The following is a 17,369-nucleotide window of genomic DNA, read 5'->3' as shown; positions in this document are numbered from 1 at the left end:
TAGCAGCCGAGATTCAGATAGAGGCAGTGTGTAAATACAGCTGTAGCCTCTGACAGGTAGGAAACAATACAGCAGAATTGGATTTCTTGGGTTTCTGCTGATGTTTATGACTTGTGGGTATTATTCATTGCAGTCAATCAATCAGGAGCTATTACTTACCTGTACACTCAGTAAGGTGATGGGTGACTTCACTGCCAGTGAAGAATTGCTAGCTCAGTCTCCTTGGAGGACATTACATCATAGGTCAAGGTATTTCGGATGTTCCGAAGTCATTCCCCCCACCCCCCACCCCCAATAAAGTGGTTTTCTCTAAACAGATTTTCTTCAATTGTAAATGATGGAACAGGTTCTTGGCAAGTAATCCTTTTAGGTTCCCTGCCACAAAAAAAAAGAAAAAAGAAAGAAAAAAAAAATCTCTTTTAAGAAATACCCGCCATTGCCATCTGCTTCCTATATAGGTTTCAAATGAAAAGGGTCACCCCGATTCTTGCCAGCCCATCTCCACCTCCAAGATGGCAGCATCATAGAATATGTCTGTGTGGTTGGGAATGTTGGTATCCCCGGGTACAACTGACCCTGTGCTCTGGTGGGCCGGGAGGGTGGTAGATCTTTCTGTCCCATATGATGAGAAGCTTGGCTTAGTTTATCCTGAATATTAAGCAAGTCCTGACCTATGTTTGCTGCCCAGAGCTGCTTTGTGCAACAGATTCATGCCTACCCGGACTTGATGCTAGCTGCTTGCAGTCTTTAGACAGTAGACTCCCATTCTCATTTGCAGCCTGTGCTGCAGGTCACCCGTAGACCCTGTATGCGCTCACTGGTAACCAGTTGTATGCTCATCAGTGAAATAACTCGCTTTCTTTAAATTGGGCAGTTTGAGGTTATCCATAAACAGCTACTTGGCATTTTAAATTACTCGACTGTTGGTTCCATGATTGCTTTTTAGGAAAAGTTGATGAACACATTTTGCTAGGAGCCCTTCAAGTTTGATTTGTGGCTTAGTGTACCACAACAAACCATGAGTGATTTGTCTGAAGTTCAGAAAATTAATCATCTTTAACATTTTTAAACAGATTTCTGTGAAATTTGGCACACACTTAGAAATTAGAAGATAGCAGTCATATGGAAGCTCTGTCTTCACCTCCTTGTTTCATCTCCTTTTCTTTCCTTTCCTTTTTGCATCTTCTCCACCCCCTCAGGGAGACTTCCTCTCAATTTTACTGCTCCCCACCCTTCTTGGCCAGGGGCAGTCAGTTCACCCTAGAAATTGGTATCTTATATTTTCCCCCCTCTCTTATTATGCTTATTGTTTAAAAAGAAAATAGTAAATTTACCTCTTAAAAGTTCCATCCACATCATTGCATATGGCAAGATTTCGGGTTTTTTGATGGCTGCGTTATAGTCCTGTGTGTGTGTGTGTGTGTGTGTGTCTATACACCACATATTCCTTGTCCATTCATTTATTGGTGGACATCTGGTCTCTTTCCACAGTTTGGCTATTGTGGACATTGCTGCTATCAACATTTGGGTGCAGGTGCCCCTAAGATCACTACATTGTATCTTTAGGGTAAATACCAAGTAGTGCAATTGCTCAGTCATAGGGTAGCTCTATTTTCAACTTCTTGAGGAACCTCCATACTGTTTCCCAGAGTGGCTTCATGAGCTTGCATTCCCACCAACAGTGTAGGAGGGTTCCCCTTTCTCTGCATCCTCTCCAAAATCTGTCGTTCTCACTGTGGTTTTGATCTGTATTTCTCTGGTGCAGAGCGATGCTGAGCACTTTTTCATGTGTCTGTTGGCCATTTGGATGTCTTCTTTGCAGAAATGCCTATTCGTGTCTTCTGCCCATTTTTTGATTGGATTATTTGTTCTCTGGGTGTTGAGTTTGAGAAGTTCTTTATAGATTTTAGATACTAGCCCTTTATCTGATATGTCATTCATGAATATCTTCTCCCATTCTGTCAGTTATCTTTTTGTTTTGTTGACTGTTTCCTTTGCTGTACAAAAGCTTTTAAATTGATGAAGTCCCAGTAGTTCATTTTTGCCCTTGCTTCCCTTGCCTTTGTGGATGTTTCTAGGAAGAAGTTGCTGCAGCCAAGGTGAAAGAGGTTGCTGTCTGTGTTCTCAAGGATTTTGATGGATTCCTGTCTGACATATAGGTCTTTCATCCATTTTGAGTCTATTTTTGTGTGTTGTGTAAGGAAATGGTCCAGTTTCATTCTTCTGCATGTGGGTATTTTCCCAACACCATTTGTTGAAGAGACTATCTTTTTTCCATTGGACATTCTTTTCTACTTCATTGAAGATTAATTGACCATAGAGTTGAGAGTCCATTCCTGGGCTCTCTATTCTGTTCCTTTGATCTATGATCTATGTGTCTGTTTCTGTGCCGGGTTTTGGACACAGTTTCTGTCCTGGCTATTTCCTTGAATCTTCTCTCCAGTTCTGTGAAGAGCTGGCTGCTTAGCATCCTCACGACTTTCCATACCATCCTGTGTGTCTTGCTAGGGCATTTTTAGTATTTGTATTATATACTTAGATTCGCATGTGGGTTTAATTCACATCTTCCCTTGTGCTATAATTGCAGGTTCCAAAATTTGAAGGTTTGATTTCCAGTTCAGAATGTTGATGGTTCATGTAACTTTAAAGCCCCATAATGGAAAGTTGACTTTCTAAAATTAAGACTGTCAAAATTTTGTTGTAGCTTTTCTCCCGCTTAACTCAAAGAACCAATTATGTCTTCTCATGATTTTATGTTTTGTTGGTTTTTGCTTTTATGATTATCATTCGCTGTGCTTGCATTGGTTGGTACGGTCTTTACATCAAAATGAAGGCAAGGACCTCCTGAGTCCTCTGTAAAGTGGAAGATCACTTACACTGGTGTAGCGTTTCCAGGGGAATTCTACCAAACATTTAAAGAAGAACTAATTCCTATTCCCCTGAAACTGTTCCAAAAAATAGAAATGGAAGGAAAACTTCCAAACTCATTTTATGAGGCCAGCATCACCTTGATCCCAAAACCAAAGGATCCCATCAAAAAAGAGAGCTACAGACCAATATCCTTGAACTCAGATGCGAAAATTCTCACCAAAATACTAGCCAACAGGATTCAACAGTGTATTAAAAGGATTATACACTGGTGTAGCATTGAGTGTAGAATCAGACTTGGCTTTGTATCCACATTCTGCTTCTGAAAACCTTGGAGGCCTTATGTAAATTATCTAAACAAACCAGGGCTTAGCAAGATTGCCTGTGAAAGGGGAATCACCACATCTGCCCTTCCAGATTGTGAAGTTTCAAGGTATAACATCTAATATAACCCAGTCACTGCTCCCTTGGGAACGCCAGGTGGCCGCCTGTCTGGATTGCTTCCCTCTGAGAACCAAATTTGATATTCCTAGCTTAAGTTGACCTGCCTTCCTGGTTCATCAGTTCCATAATCTCCTTACCATATAGTGCAGGGAAATAACCTCTCTGGTCCTGGGGACCAGGAAGCCTGAGAGGTTGGTCCAGGAGGACTCCGCTCGGGGATCCTCTTCTTGCCTCTCTGTGTAGGAACCTCCTTTATAGAACCCTGTAAGATTAGGGCCTTTGGTTATTGCATTACCAAGGCATGGGCTACCCACTGGCACCAGACCAATCTGTAAATTATTCTGAGCAGTATGGATAGCTTACCTATTAGAACAGATAACCCATAAAATCAGCTTGGTAAGTAACTGAGCTTTTTCTTAGCAAAGTAATGCTGCACCCCTTGTGAGCTGTGCTTGGTAGGCCTTGTGTTCTATGTTCAGGCCTCACACCGGGTGGCAGCTGTTTTCCACATACGAATTGAGCTGGTAGAAACATTTCTGTTAGTTATCCCGTAAGACCTCGGTGCTGAGACCTCTAATGCCCCATCATTTTCTGAAATGAAGCTTCAGTTCCTTTTCTGTTCAGCGAGCAAGCTAAAGTGCAACCCTCTTACCTCATTCCAGTGATCATCTGGAAGGAAGAAAAATGGGACTCAGGGAACAATCTTTGAGTGAAAGATGGGTCAGAGATATAATTTGAAGGCAATTCTTTTATAGTGAAACCCAAGAAAATGATCAGCTCTGGAGTGAACTTCGTAATCTGTAGGATGACTAGGTGGTGGCATCCTTTCTCCTTAAGGAGGGAAACTCCCAGGAGCCTCAGCGTCTCACAGCAGGAGGGGGGACCGCGTGTTTACCGTGGCTGGGTCCAGCTTGAAAAGGCTGTGTTTCAGCTGTGCTCCAGAGATTTCCTGTGGAGCTCTTTGTCCTCTCCCCGCCTGCCCCCCTCCTGCCAAAGACTTTTTTCCTCAAGGGGTGATCAAGTTACTGCTTTTATGTGCTGATTTGATACATGGTTGGTGCTCATGAGCAGCTGGTGAGGAGCATTTCTGCTGCAGGTAGGCCCTGGGCGTTTGCAGATGGACTTCTGGCACATACTGGGGGCCCCATGCCACAAAGCCAGTGTCGGCGGACTTGGGGAGCAGGGGCTTCTCAGGCCCAGGGGAACTTGCCATCATTGTCATCTCCCCCAATGCTCCACTCTGAACTGGATTCTCATCTGCTCCCTCTAGTGCTGGGGTCAGCACACTGTGGCCCACTTCTGACTGTCTGTATACATAAAGTTTTATTGGCGTACAGCCACCCAGTCATTGACCTGGTCTCGGGCCCAGTTATTGACATTGTCTCTGGTGGCAGAGGGGAGGAGCTGGGAGACCAGGCATACGGCCTGCAAACACTGAAGTGTTTAGTGTCTGGTCCGTTCCAGACAGTTTGCTGACCTCGATCTCCTCTATAAATAAATCTTTTTGGAAAAAACACCTTTCTCACAACCCACTTTCCACAAGTGAGGCTAATTGCCTTAAGGTGGACAGTGTAGGTGATTTTTAAACATAATCGTTATGAATCTTTTTTCTTGTCGTTGAACCAAGCAAAAGGTTTCCTTGTGGCTTTTGAATGTCTTCAAGTGGTGTGATCCTAATTTCAAAAGGTCTTTAGTGTTTGAGTGAATAAAGAGTTATATGGGGCTTTTTTTTTTTTTTTTTTTAACAACCTATTGTTTAAAAGTTTTATTTGAAATAGTTGTAAATTTACAGAAAGGCTACAAAGACACTACTTCTAAACCCATCAACCAGCTTCCCCTGTTGTTAGCATCTTAACACAGAATCATGGCAGTTTTATCAAAAATAAGAAATTCACATTGGTACAATCCTGTTAACTACAGACTTGATTTGGATTTCACTAGTTCTTCCACTCATGCCCTTTTCTTCCAGGATCCATTCCAGGATACCATATGGCATTCACGGCATTCAGTGACTTTTTTTTTTCTTTTTTTAATGATGACATCCACCGAATATCTCCAATTTTTTCTGTTTGATAGAGTTTAGATATTGTCTTTGGGTAAAGAAAAATGACTTGTTTGGGATTATGTTACCCTGGAAGGCAGAGGTGACCTTTGACTCCCAAGGCCCTAAGGCTCGTAATCAGAGCTTCACTTACGAAGTGTTGAGTGAGCCAGTGAGCACCTGTCACTGCGGGATGCCTCACACCAACACCCCACTGAAGCCATACAGCCACTTGTGAAGCCTTTTGTTTTCGTTAAGGAAATTGAGACCAGGGAGTTTATTCTTACCCAGATTTCAGGTGTGGATGACCCTCAGCCCGAGACTGACAATGCTAGCTAGTGAGGAGTGTCCTCTCTGTCTACAAAAAAAAAAAAGAAAAAAAGAAAAAGCAAAGGGAGATTAGCCAGAGCTGGCTTGGGAACCCAGGTCACTGTTCAGAATAGCGGTGCTTCCTGCACTTGTAGTTTGTGTGATTATAATCCTTCTGTAGCCACACAGTCCTGCCCCCACCCCCCACAAGCGGGTCTGATTTCCCATCCCTCTCCTTTCCTCTCCTTGTATTTTGTTCCAGCCCAGAAGGGTGTGAGGCTGTGAGCTCCATGCAGACTAGTCAGAACGGGCTTTAGTATGCACATGACCTTGAGTCAATCCTCTTCAGCTTTCTGAGATGCTCTTCTCTCAGGTCCTGTGAAATGGGAGCGTGGCAGGAAGTGCGTCGGCGTGCGCGGGCTGTGTCTGACACCGTGCTGGAGCGTGCGGCTGGGCCTCAAAGGAGGAAGTTGTGGGGGGTGACAGCGATATTGACACTGGCAGCATCAGCTCAGGACAGACACTGCGTCGTCCAGAAAGCCTTCTCAGGGCCCACGTGAACGTTGGATGCTTCCTCCTCTGTTCTCCCAAAGGACCCTGGGCAACTCTCTACATGGCAGTCATCACACTATGTCATGATTACCAACTTGTCATTCTCTCCTCACTTGACTGGGCACTCATGGAGAGCAGATGTCCTCATCCTCTGGGTGTCCCCAGGGCCTAGCATGGGGCCTGACAGGTAGTTCTCGGACCGTAAATGATGAGTGAATAAGGTCCATATCCCAGTCTCCTTATGGGCAGTGAAGGCCTCCTGGTCCATCCCTGCACGATGGCGCCTCTCTTTGTCATAGACGTTTGCTTCATGCCACTGCTGTCCCCCCTCAGTTTGCTCATTTGGAACCGACAGTGCGCCGGCGGTGGAATTCTCCTTCTCTGGCACTTAAGGAAGAACTGTGGCATTTATTTGAACAGAGATTTCCCATAATATACAGATCTACAATATTTCCTTCTGTCTTTATTAACATTTTCAAACACTTTTGCCCAGGACAGCTGTTCTAGACTTATGCTGTACGTTTCCCAGGCTGGAATGAAAGATCATTTCACTAATGTGTTAGCTTCTGCTCGGAGACCTTGCAAATGAGGTTTTAAAATCTTTCATTCCAACGCAAACTTCTTATGTGGTTCTCACATCATATAATCAGAGTCAAATATCTTGGTTGGGGGGGATTTAATCATTTCATATAAGCGATCATTTCTTTCCTTGATATGTATTCTCCCTGGTCTGTGTCCTTTGAATTTTAAAATGATGCTTGTTACTCAAAGAGCCCAGAATTGGGCACTTGTGTCACCAGCACTGCCCAAAGCCTGACCCGTCTATGTTATTCAAGAAATGTTCACTAGATGCAAAAGTTCTCTAGTGACTGGTGCAGCTGTTGTTGAATTTTAATAGTTAAGGCCCTAACTCCCCTCCCCCATTGCTGAAATGCTTGAGCACTTCTGCTGCCAAAAAGTTTTTAATATGCATGGAGTGTCAAGTCTGGTATTGGAAAAGATTGGGTCACAGTTTGAATCAGAAGCAGCATATATTGCTGATATGTTACATTTTATAAATATAAACTGTAAAGTATACACATACACAGCTACTGTCATAATTTTATGTGTCTGAGGGTTTATTCCTGCTTACCACGAAAGCTAGAGGGCCTTTCCCTGAAATACAGACATACTCCAAAGCAAGAGTGTGCATTTTTTTAATTGTTGTTTTTTTTTTTAATAGAAGTCTCTCAGCGCTTTCAAAAATGCACATTCTATCCCCCACTTATGTGTTCCCAACCCACACCCCCAGAGCATAGGAGCCTTCTCTGTTGCCTTAGGAATTGCCAGATAGGCTTTCAGCATGAGAGTTTTCAAGAATGAGTTTCTGAGTTAGCTGTATGAAATCTCTGTGTGTTTTTAGTGAGACGGTCTTGTTGCCATTTGTTCCTTTTCTTTGAGAAGGAAACGTTTCTCCTCAAAGGAAGGTGGTTGGTACTGGCTCTTCTGCACTAAAAATGGAGAGGGGTCCATTCAGAAGAAGGTTCTTTCAGTTTAGTGTGTGAAACTGGAAAGATAGCAAACAAGTAGATATTAGTACTTCCCTTTAATTTATTTCTGTTTTGGTAAATGTGGTTTCTGAGCTTTTCAGGAAGAGTCGACTTTTGCCTCCATTTTTGCAAACCACAAGTTGGCGTTCAGGAAGTATGTAGTACTTAGGTACTTTGTTGTAATTGGTTGCAGCTTGTCATTAAATAAAATTGGTGGTTTGGGATCATGCCAGTCCTACTCATCAAAAATTTGTAAAGGGGCAGCAGGAAGAAGGATACAAATGTTTTTTGATGCTTAAATTTGGGAGGTGGTGGGAGAGGACACTCAAAATATTTCATTTATGTTTTAGCAGGTAATAAGCTTTTTATTCTTAGAGTATGCATCGTTTTTGGTTTTTAACCCAAAGACTTTTTTTTTTTTAAAACCAGAATTCTCCTCTGAACCACAGTCAAAAAAAAAAAGAGAGAGAGAGAGAGAAAAAGAAAAAAATGGGCCGAGTATTTTCTCAATTCTCCCAAAGATGTTAATGTCAGGAATTCTGAAGTCTGAAATCTTATTCTGCTTACAAGTCACCAAATTTGTGTGTGTGGTTTCATGGATGCTGGTAGAAGCTGCGTGACTCTTGGTCAAAAGACTGATCCTACTACAGAGCAGTAGTAGAGTAACAGTTCCCTAACTCCTACTTCCCGCAGGCTAATGCCCCATGGGCCACATGATACCTGCATGCCAGCTGTTGTAAGAGAGGAACCTGGAGCTTAGGAAACCCACATCTTTTATGCTGGGCAGTAAAGCCTGCTTTTTTTCTCCAGGGGGAGACCCAGTCTCTATCTTCCCATGCTGTTTGCTCTGCAGATATCCTTGGAAAGATAGTCTAGAACAAAGGCAGACAGTGCCTCTCTGCTCAGTAGGAGCGCACTACACAAGAAGCCGTCAAGAATTGTCTCCCACCATGTGGGTAGCTGGAACCATTCTAGTTGTATAGAAGAGGTGTTAATTTTATGTACCGGGATGCCTTAGGGCTCAGGATGAGAAAAACTGTGAGACCGTTCCTGGGGGCTGCCATTTCCAAAATGCCCTGTGTTTTAAATCAAAGAATAGAAAGCAAATATCAGAAACAACATTTTCCTCTGCTGTTTTTTGGGAAAACAGAAGTAGTATATTTGAAGCATTGAATAAACAGTTGACCCTCGAACACTCAGGTTTGATCTGTGCAGGTCCATGTCGATGTGGATTTTTTCATTACAGAACAGTAGTGTAAATGTCCTTTCTCCTCATTACGATTTTCTTTAAAACACCTTTTCTCTAGCTTACTTTATTTTAAGGATATGGTACATAATGCAAATGTAACATATAAAATATGGGTGAATTGATTCTTACCGGTAAGGCTTCCAAAGGTCGACAGAAGGCATTTTGGGGGAGGGTTAAGTTTTTGGGGAGTCAGAAGTTAAATGTGGATTTTTGACTGTGTGGGGGTCAGTGCCCTTAATTCTCACATTGTTCAGGTGTAAACTATAGTCAAAAAAATTACTGAACTTCATTACAAACAAACAAACAAAGCATCCCACCAAATTCTGTGGAGAAAGTAGTTTATGTAAAGAAGCTAATGCTTACAATTTCTTCCCTTCAAAAAAAATTTGGGCAGTTTGCTTGTGGGAAACACCTATGAAACATGTCATTATCAGACCTCTGTTGGCTGAGGTGAGAACTCGTTTTAGGACTTTCTATTTACTTAACCACTTCTTGCCCCCCTCCTCAGTCCTTCCCAGTGGAGAAACCTGTGAAAAGTTTCTTGTATCCGACCCAGCAGCTGTTCTGTTTGTTTTCCAAACTTTGTTTTGCCACGTAGGTCTCCTCTTTCTGATTCTCCCTGTGACTTCTGATGCCTCCTCCCCATAGACACTGTTTCCAGACTTGGGTTTTGCTACCTCTTTTGAATATTCCACCTCACAGAGTTTGTGGCCGTGTGGGATTCTGAAATCCAAAGGAGAAGTGACTGGCTCAGGTTTCTGAGATACTGTGGGGAGAACCCAGGAAACTGAATACAGAAACAGGTCTCAGTTATGTGGGTGACCTGGTGAGTTCTGGGTCGCTTAGCACACCTATATATTGAAGGGCATCAAAAAGATCACAGCACACAAACAAAAACAGCTGATGTTGAGAACTTGACCCTGAACAAGGATTGCTGAGTCTGCATCCCTGTTTTGGGACAGGATGGAGAAGGCCGAGCTCGGGGATGGGCTTAGACCTAGAACACCTGCTATACCAACAATTCTTTCACTTTCCAAAAGGAGTGCTTTTCCTTTACAAAAAAGCAAACCACTTAAAAAAAAAAAAAAAAAGTGAGGATTAAGTAGATAATAGCTATAAAATTTATGATCTTTGTTTTTAAAGAGCCTTATAAGTATAGTCACCATTGTTACTTTATCTTTCCTCCTGTAGCTGTCCTCCCTCTCTGCAGATGGATGGTGGTCATTTAATCACTAGGCTATTTATGACCTGAAAGAGCTGATGGGGGTGTGGTAAAACATCTCATCTACAGCCACCACCGCCCTCCCAGCACCTTGAATAATTGCTGGGAGATGAAATGGCAATTGTTTGGCTAAGTGCAGCCTTAAATTCTCTGTCAGAGCTCCAGTCACTCCTTCCTGTCCCTTCCTGATTAGTAAGACACCACTTAAGACTCATTTTCTGATAAGGCGATACAGACCATTTGAGATTTATAGATTTCTTTGCTTGGTTATGAAACAGGTTTTATGACTTCCACATGAATTGGCTGGATGGGGAGATTGTAAACAAATTGTTCAAAAAATAACATTTTTTGAAAAAATGTGAGCCCCTCTCCCCTTTTCTGATCAAAGGATAGGAGACCTGCTACTGTACTAAGTTATCTATCAAGTCAGGAATGCAATATTCCATGTACTCGATTTGTAAAATCCAATTTTAGTTGTAGAATGGTTGTTCAGGTATTCGTGGAAGACTGCACATGCCTAGCCCTCTGCCTGGCTCTGTGAGGTCTATGGAAAGAGTTAAAGTCCCGATTTTACCCCAAAGGCAAGAGAAATCTCAGAAACCATCACAGAATAACTCCTGCCAAGGTGCCCTCCCATTTCTTATTGGGCTGGGCCTTCAGAGATCTGTGACTTAGACCAAAGGAGAAGCATTCGGGGAGGCAGGCCTGGAGCTGAGTTGAGGAAAGGACAGACTGGGGCTGGCAGAGGGGTTGGGGAGCCTGAGAGCTGAGAAGAGACCTAGGCAGGGTGCAGGACCATCAGGAGAGCAGGCAGAGGGCAGGTTGGGAAGTGCACTCATTCTTGGGGAGACGGATGGGGCAGACTGGGTCTCAGGTGGCTGAGGCTGGCTGGTTGAGCTACTTGAGTTGGAGGAATTGGACTGGGGGCTGAGCCAGGAGACCACAGTGGTGACCCAGGCATGAAGCAACCTGATGAGAAGGTAAAGAACGGAAAAGCATGAGAGCTAGGGGAAGTAAAAATGGATAGAATTCGATGTTAGCTCTGCTACAGAGGAAAGAAGCAAAGATAATGCTCAGGAATGTGGAAGGATAAGGGAGCTGCTCACAGAAACTGGTTTTAGCTGAAGCGGGTGAATTTGAGGTGAAGAGCATCTGGGTGTAGCAGCCACTGAAATGCATGTGTGTTGGAAATGTAATTGAAATGAGCAACTTTCGTCACTGTGCTTTTAAAGTAAGCTTCATATGCCATAGTCACAGCCTCCAGTTTAGAGATAATTAAAGAATAACTTAATTCAGATCCATACCTATATATTGCATTCTTTTTCATGTTTAGAGGCCCCTCCGTGAGTCTGTTCCCTGACCTTTTTACATTAGCTTTTTTTTTTTTTTTAAATTTGCAAATATTGGGACACCTGGGTGGCTCAGTGGGTTAAGCCGCTGCCTTCGGTTCAGGTCATGATCTCAGGGTCCTGGGATCGAGCCCCACATCGGGCTTTCTGCTCAGCAGGGGGCCTGCTTCTCTGCCTACTTGTGATCTCTGTCTGTCAAATAAATAAATAAAATCTTTAAAAAAAATTTGCAAATATTAGGGAACATTAAGGTCCCTAAAGATTTTTTTTCCTGCTCATGGGTTTCTCTCATTAATGCTGTCTTTGGTCTACTCTAGACTAATCTTGATTCGTAGCTGCAGTTTTGTCTGAGTTGCCCTGTGTATGTGACAGAGGAAAGGGCTTTAAACATTGAAAGGCCATGGGTTAAGTTTTTGGAGTGAAAGGTCATAAGTTGAACTGTAGATTCTGACACTTCACTTACAAGCAGAGAACATGAGCACTTCAAAGTCCAAGTAACTGGTCATGGCAGTTGGATTCTAGTGTCCTAATTAGTGAACTGGATACAGTGCTAGGTTGGACAAGACTTGACCTTGTCCACATACCTGGAGAAATACGAGGCATCTCTCCTTTGGACTGTGGTTCTTGGGGCTACAGACCTAGTGAGAATTCAGTCCCATTCTGGTCACTGGGGGAGATAAGGAAGCTATTGTCTTAGCCATTTGGGAATGGGGTGTCACGTATTTGGTTTTCTGTGGCTTTTATACTATTAATCCTGTCCTTCGAACTTCTGTCTGCAGCCCCTGCCAGACACGATCGCCCATGGTCCAGTGGCTTAACACACAGTCCCCGACCACACCGAGCTGCAGCCCGGCTGTTACACCTCCTTCACCCAAGCCCCCGCCTTCCCCCCTCTCTCTGCCTGCCGCCATAGTGGACAAGCCGCCGGAAAGGTATGGGGAGTGGAGAATGATGTCGAAGACCGGGGCAGCACCCAGGCCTGATCAGCCTGAGCAGCTTTTTGTGTTCCCCACATGAAAGTGGATGCTCAGGTTCTTCAAGCCTCCTGGAGCTCATGCGTGACATTGACCACCTTGTCTCAGGCGGTGCTTGGTTCAAGAGCAAATACATTCTCGGGAGAAATTTGGCTTATGTGAGAGCTGCTTGAATCTGCTGTCCTCCTCTATTTTGTTTGGTGCTTCTTATGCGTTGATGAAGCCATTTATTTTGGAAGAGCTCATTATACATGAATATAAAGTACTTTTTTTTTTTTTTTTTTAAGAAAGTGAACAGGGTCCCAGGAACAGTGGTTAACATGGCCATTTAATGGGCCCATTGTGCAGAAGTCAAAGGAGCTGGCCTAGTAAGCCCTTCATCTTGGGTGGTCGGCTGAAGTTCTTGTCTTCCCTGGCTTCCCCCACTCCAGTGAGGTGGGGCACTTCCTTCTGCTTCAGTCTGCATCTGGCTGACACCATGGTCTCCCTCCTCGCCTGGCGTGCTCTTTCCCCAGAAGGGCACAGAGGGCATTTTGATAAGCAGCGAGAAGCTTATTAGCCTTGAAATGCATTTTGGAGGCAGACGCAAGGGGGGTCAAATAGAGAAGACCCGACTCAGAGCCACAAACTCCTTCCAGAGTGGTGTGGAAGCAGACTATCCATGTGGACAGATTTCCGCTGTGCACTGCCCAAGTCACTCGGGGCACGTGCACCTCTGCCCTTCACTGCCTTGCCTTCTGTCTCAAGATAGGGTGCTTTTCCTAATAGAGGAACACGGTGCTTAGAAGTAAACACCCTGTGGCTCCCATAATGCTGAACGATAGGAAACGGCATTCCACCAGGCAGAGAGGAGAATTAGGTGATGAGGTTCAGTGAAAGCTTCTCGGAGAAGCTCCCTGAAGAAAGATTTGAATTTGAAACCCATCATTTACTTGAAAATCAAGTGCTGTAGCTGTGCCTGGTGTTCATTTCACTGCTATTTGGTTGGTTTGTTTTTTGTTTTTTTTTTTTTTGGAAGTTGTCCCACTGGTGGTATGTAAATGAGATTTGGGAAGGGGTGGGGTTGGGGGGGGAGGTGAGGTTCCCCCTCCTGGTTTTTCACGTTTTAATTTGTGTCTTTCATGTTCCCTTCTCAGCGTTGTCAATCGGAAGGCTCGAGCGGTGTATCCATGCGAAGCAGAACACAGCTCAGAATTATCTTTTGAGATAGGAGCAATTTTTGAGGATGGTAAGTGTTAGTGGGAGCTCCGTGGTAGCATATGTTCTGTCCCCTCCGAATGTCTACAATCCAGAGTAAGCAGTCACTGGTTATGGGGTTGTCAGGGGCACACGTCCATCCCTTGACCTTTGGGTGGGAGAGAGCTGGCCCCGTTGGCTGCCAGGAACTGAACACCGGTGGCCGGGAGCAGGGAGGGCCATGGAACTCCACTTCAGCTTTCATCTTTATGATTCTCCAGCCCTTTGAACTCTTGTGAATCTTTGTTTAGGATACCTTTCTCCTGATGTAAAGAAGCTAGTGCCATTTGGAATTAAGAAATACGTCTAATTTGCATCCTTTGTTTTCCTCTCCCACAGTCCCCAGCCAAACCTCTTAAATGTGTCAGGTTTGCCAAATCTGAGTTACAGAAGAGTACTCTTGTCAAAAATGTTGGTTTATAGTTCCCTTCCCATTCTTACGCTTTACGTGATTTTTGCTCATTTGGATAATGTGTGACTCTCTGGATCTGGGTATTGACTTTGTGTATTGGATTTTGTCTGAGTCTTTAATATTCACGCGCAAGCATTTAGGAGCTCTACCTGGCTTAATGTTTCACAGATTTCTCCTATGGTTCATTGTTTATCTCTTTTCCCCCTCTCCTGATTTCTTCCTTAACAGTCTTACTCATTATGAAATTCACTGGTTGCTGTGGAAACAGTGATGCGTGTGGGTGGAGCTGCCCAAAAGAGTTCTGGGGAGGCAGTGAGGATCTTATATGTTTGAATGGAATGGTCGGTCAGCCAGAATGTCTGGAATATGTGGAATATATCAACACAACACTTAGTGGTATATCGTCAGTCATGCAGTGTTTGCTGGCGATTGTTTGTTTGTTTATTTATTTATTTATTTATTTATTTGACAGAAAGAGAGATCACAAGTAGGCAGAGAGGCAGGCAGGGGAGGGGGGCGGGAATCAGACCCTTGCCAAGCAGAGACCCCGATGTGGGGCTTGATCCCAGGACCCTGAGATCACAACCCAGCCGAAGGCAGAGGCTTAACCCGCTGAGCCACCCAGACACCCCTGATTGTCTTTTTTAGAAAGCAAGTTGCCTGTTTGTTTGTTTGTTTGTTTGTTTAGAGAGGGAGGGGGAGGGACCGAGGGAAGGGAAGAGAGAGGTGATCTTAAGCAGGCTCCACACCCAGTACGGGGCCTGATGGGCTTGGTCTCATGACCCTGAGATCATGACCTGAGTCAAAATCAAGAAGTGTCAGACATTTAACCAGCTGAGCCACCCCAGCGCCCTGCCAGTTGCCTCATTTAGAATGCATTTCTGCCTGTGTGTGGTATATACTCTTGAGAGCCAGCGACTCCTGATAGTGCCAGAAAACAAACAACACTCCCACCAGAACCCCACATATGACAGAATTATACTTTATAGAGGAATTTTGTTCTTGGAGTAGAAGCAAGGTCATTCCTCAATCACCGAAACACATATATGTGCGATTTTTGCGAGGAGAGCGTGGTAAAATATCCGCCCTACTCCAGGCCTGTCACACACTGGCACCCCACAGGGCAGGAGGGAACGTTGAGGCAGTAGTGTCGAAACCCACCCATTTGAGAAATGATGGTGAATTTTTACGTCGTGTGATTAGACCTGATTGGGAGCTTCTGAAATCCCTGTATTAGAATGTATTGTTCATGAGATATTTACCTTTGTAGAAGGTATATCTGTGAGGATGTCTTTGGCTGCAAGTAACAAAGACTGATACAGCCAGTTCTCAGTCACGAAAACGGATTGGCTCTTACGGTGATTAAGTCTGCAAGGTTTGGTTAATTCACATTCTCAAAGATAACATCACCATCACAGTAGATCTGCCTCTTCTGCGCCATTCAGGGCTTGTGGTCAGGGGCCTCTGGCTGGCTTCCCCAGTGGGATGAGATGGCTGCCAGTCCAGATGTCATAGCTGTGCTGGACCCTCGCAGAAGGGCATGCCTCATCCTTGTGTTTTTTAAGAATGGGAAAACTTTCCCAGAACAGGTTCCCTAGTTTACCTGTCCTCATGTTTCAGTAGTCAGCACAAGGTCAGATGCTCATCCTAAAACTGACACTGGCCAGGGCTTAGGGCAATCCGAACCATGGGGGCCCCTCCTCTGGGCACACAGACTTGTGAATGAGTGTCAGGACCTCAACCAAATCCAGTTTCTGCCAGCATGGGTAACAGAGGAAAGACTAGCAGATGTCAGACACGAGAGACTGAGCTTCTCTACCTCTGACGTCCCTAAATGATTTGCAGGAGACACACACACACACGCACACATGTCATTATTTTGCTTAAGATCAGATTGGCTTTTCTACTTTCCCTGTACCTTTGGACAAGTTCTTTAAGCTCTCTCTGGATCCAGTTCCCCATCCTCATCTTCAAGGATGCCTGTAAGAGTGATGTGGTGTCAAGGTAGCTTTTGGAGCCATGATGTAGGTGGGGCTTTGAGAACAGCACAGATGTCCACGGAGGATGTTGCCAAGCAGGGAGCCATGCTGTAGGAGGCTCCGTGCTGCCTCCTACAGACCTGGTTCCCTGGAGTGCTGGAGACTATCTCTGTCTGGGTCACTTGGTTCAGTGGTTCCTCAGTCCCTCCCTCAAGGCCAGCTGCTTTGCACCTGCCTTGTTGACATGTTGCCACTTTCCCTTACCCAAGCACGTGAGCATCTTATTTTATGTGAGCACCTTGTCCTGTGTATGCTCCCTGTGGTCCTACCACAGGTGCACAGAGAAGCATGGCCGACACAGAGGAGCACATTCAGAACCTACACCCTGACACTTGCTGTGTCTTAGGGCTAGTTCTTAAAAGGTACAGAATGTCAAAGGCTCTTAAACAGCATTTATTCTTTTTACTCTGTATTTTCATCTCTGTGTGTAATAGATCTCTTAGCAGAAAATGCATAATTCATTGTGTGCTTGCTTAGAATGTGTAGAGAAGCTCTTCCTTGAATGGTTTGGGGTCTTCCCTTCTGGGGACTGACACAGAGTAGGACAGATGGGCAGCTCATCTGGCCTCAGCTTCCATGAAGCAAGGCAGAGCTCTTCGTGGCCACTGTGACAGCACTGGCCATGGGAATACGGCCAGGACCACCTCCTTTGTGCACACCAGCAATACTCTGGCCTCCAAAATGTCTGAGACCTTTTTCTGTGTTCATTTGCACTGGAGCCTTAGCAGCTATCGTAAAGCCTCTTGCAGCGTAATCCCCTTTTGTACCTCATATGGGCAACATAGGAATTTGGTTTATGGCATCCAGTGCCCTTTGGTAAAGACAAAATCCAGGTTAAAGTGGCCCATGGGCTGCATCATCGGTAGTTCTGTGGTTTGTAATGTACACGACAGTGAGAAACCCTGAACCAGAGTGTGGAAGAGAAAGGGATCTTTAGTAATGAAGTAGCTTGATAGTTCTTCCTTGCTCTTTTCCTCTTACCGTGTGGATCTGAAGGTAGGTTTTGAGTTTAAATTCTAGGCTGAAGATTGATCTGTATCGTAGACACATGAATGCTTAGCCGTTGTTCCGGGGAAGTGCCGGAAGGGCCTGGGCAACTCTGGAAACACGTTTGCTGGTGGCCAGTCAGTCCTGCTCTCTTTCCA

General features: G+C 44.5%; 1 protein-coding gene across 2 annotated transcripts in view; it reads left to right on the top strand.

Annotated features, from left to right (window-relative positions):
- The window catches only part of ARHGAP10 (Rho GTPase activating protein 10), a 318,466-nt gene that overhangs the window by 295,988 nt on the left and 5,109 nt on the right, over positions 1-17,369 (top strand). For both annotated transcript variants that reach the window (XM_059175791.1, XM_059175783.1), the window contains exons 21-22: positions 12,343-12,495; positions 13,674-13,765. In XM_059175791.1, coding sequence (XP_059031774.1) covers positions 12,343-12,495; positions 13,674-13,765 — 245 coding nt within the window. The remainder of the gene's footprint in view (positions 1-12,342; positions 12,496-13,673; positions 13,766-17,369) is intronic.

The sequence above is a fragment of the Mustela lutreola genome, chromosome 1 (genome assembly GCF_030435805.1).
Source record: "Mustela lutreola isolate mMusLut2 chromosome 1, mMusLut2.pri, whole genome shotgun sequence".
NCBI lineage: Eukaryota > Metazoa > Chordata > Mammalia > Carnivora > Mustelidae > Mustela > Mustela lutreola.
The sequence above is the reverse complement of the archived record's forward strand: the minus strand, read 5'-3'. Positions and strand labels throughout refer to the sequence as shown.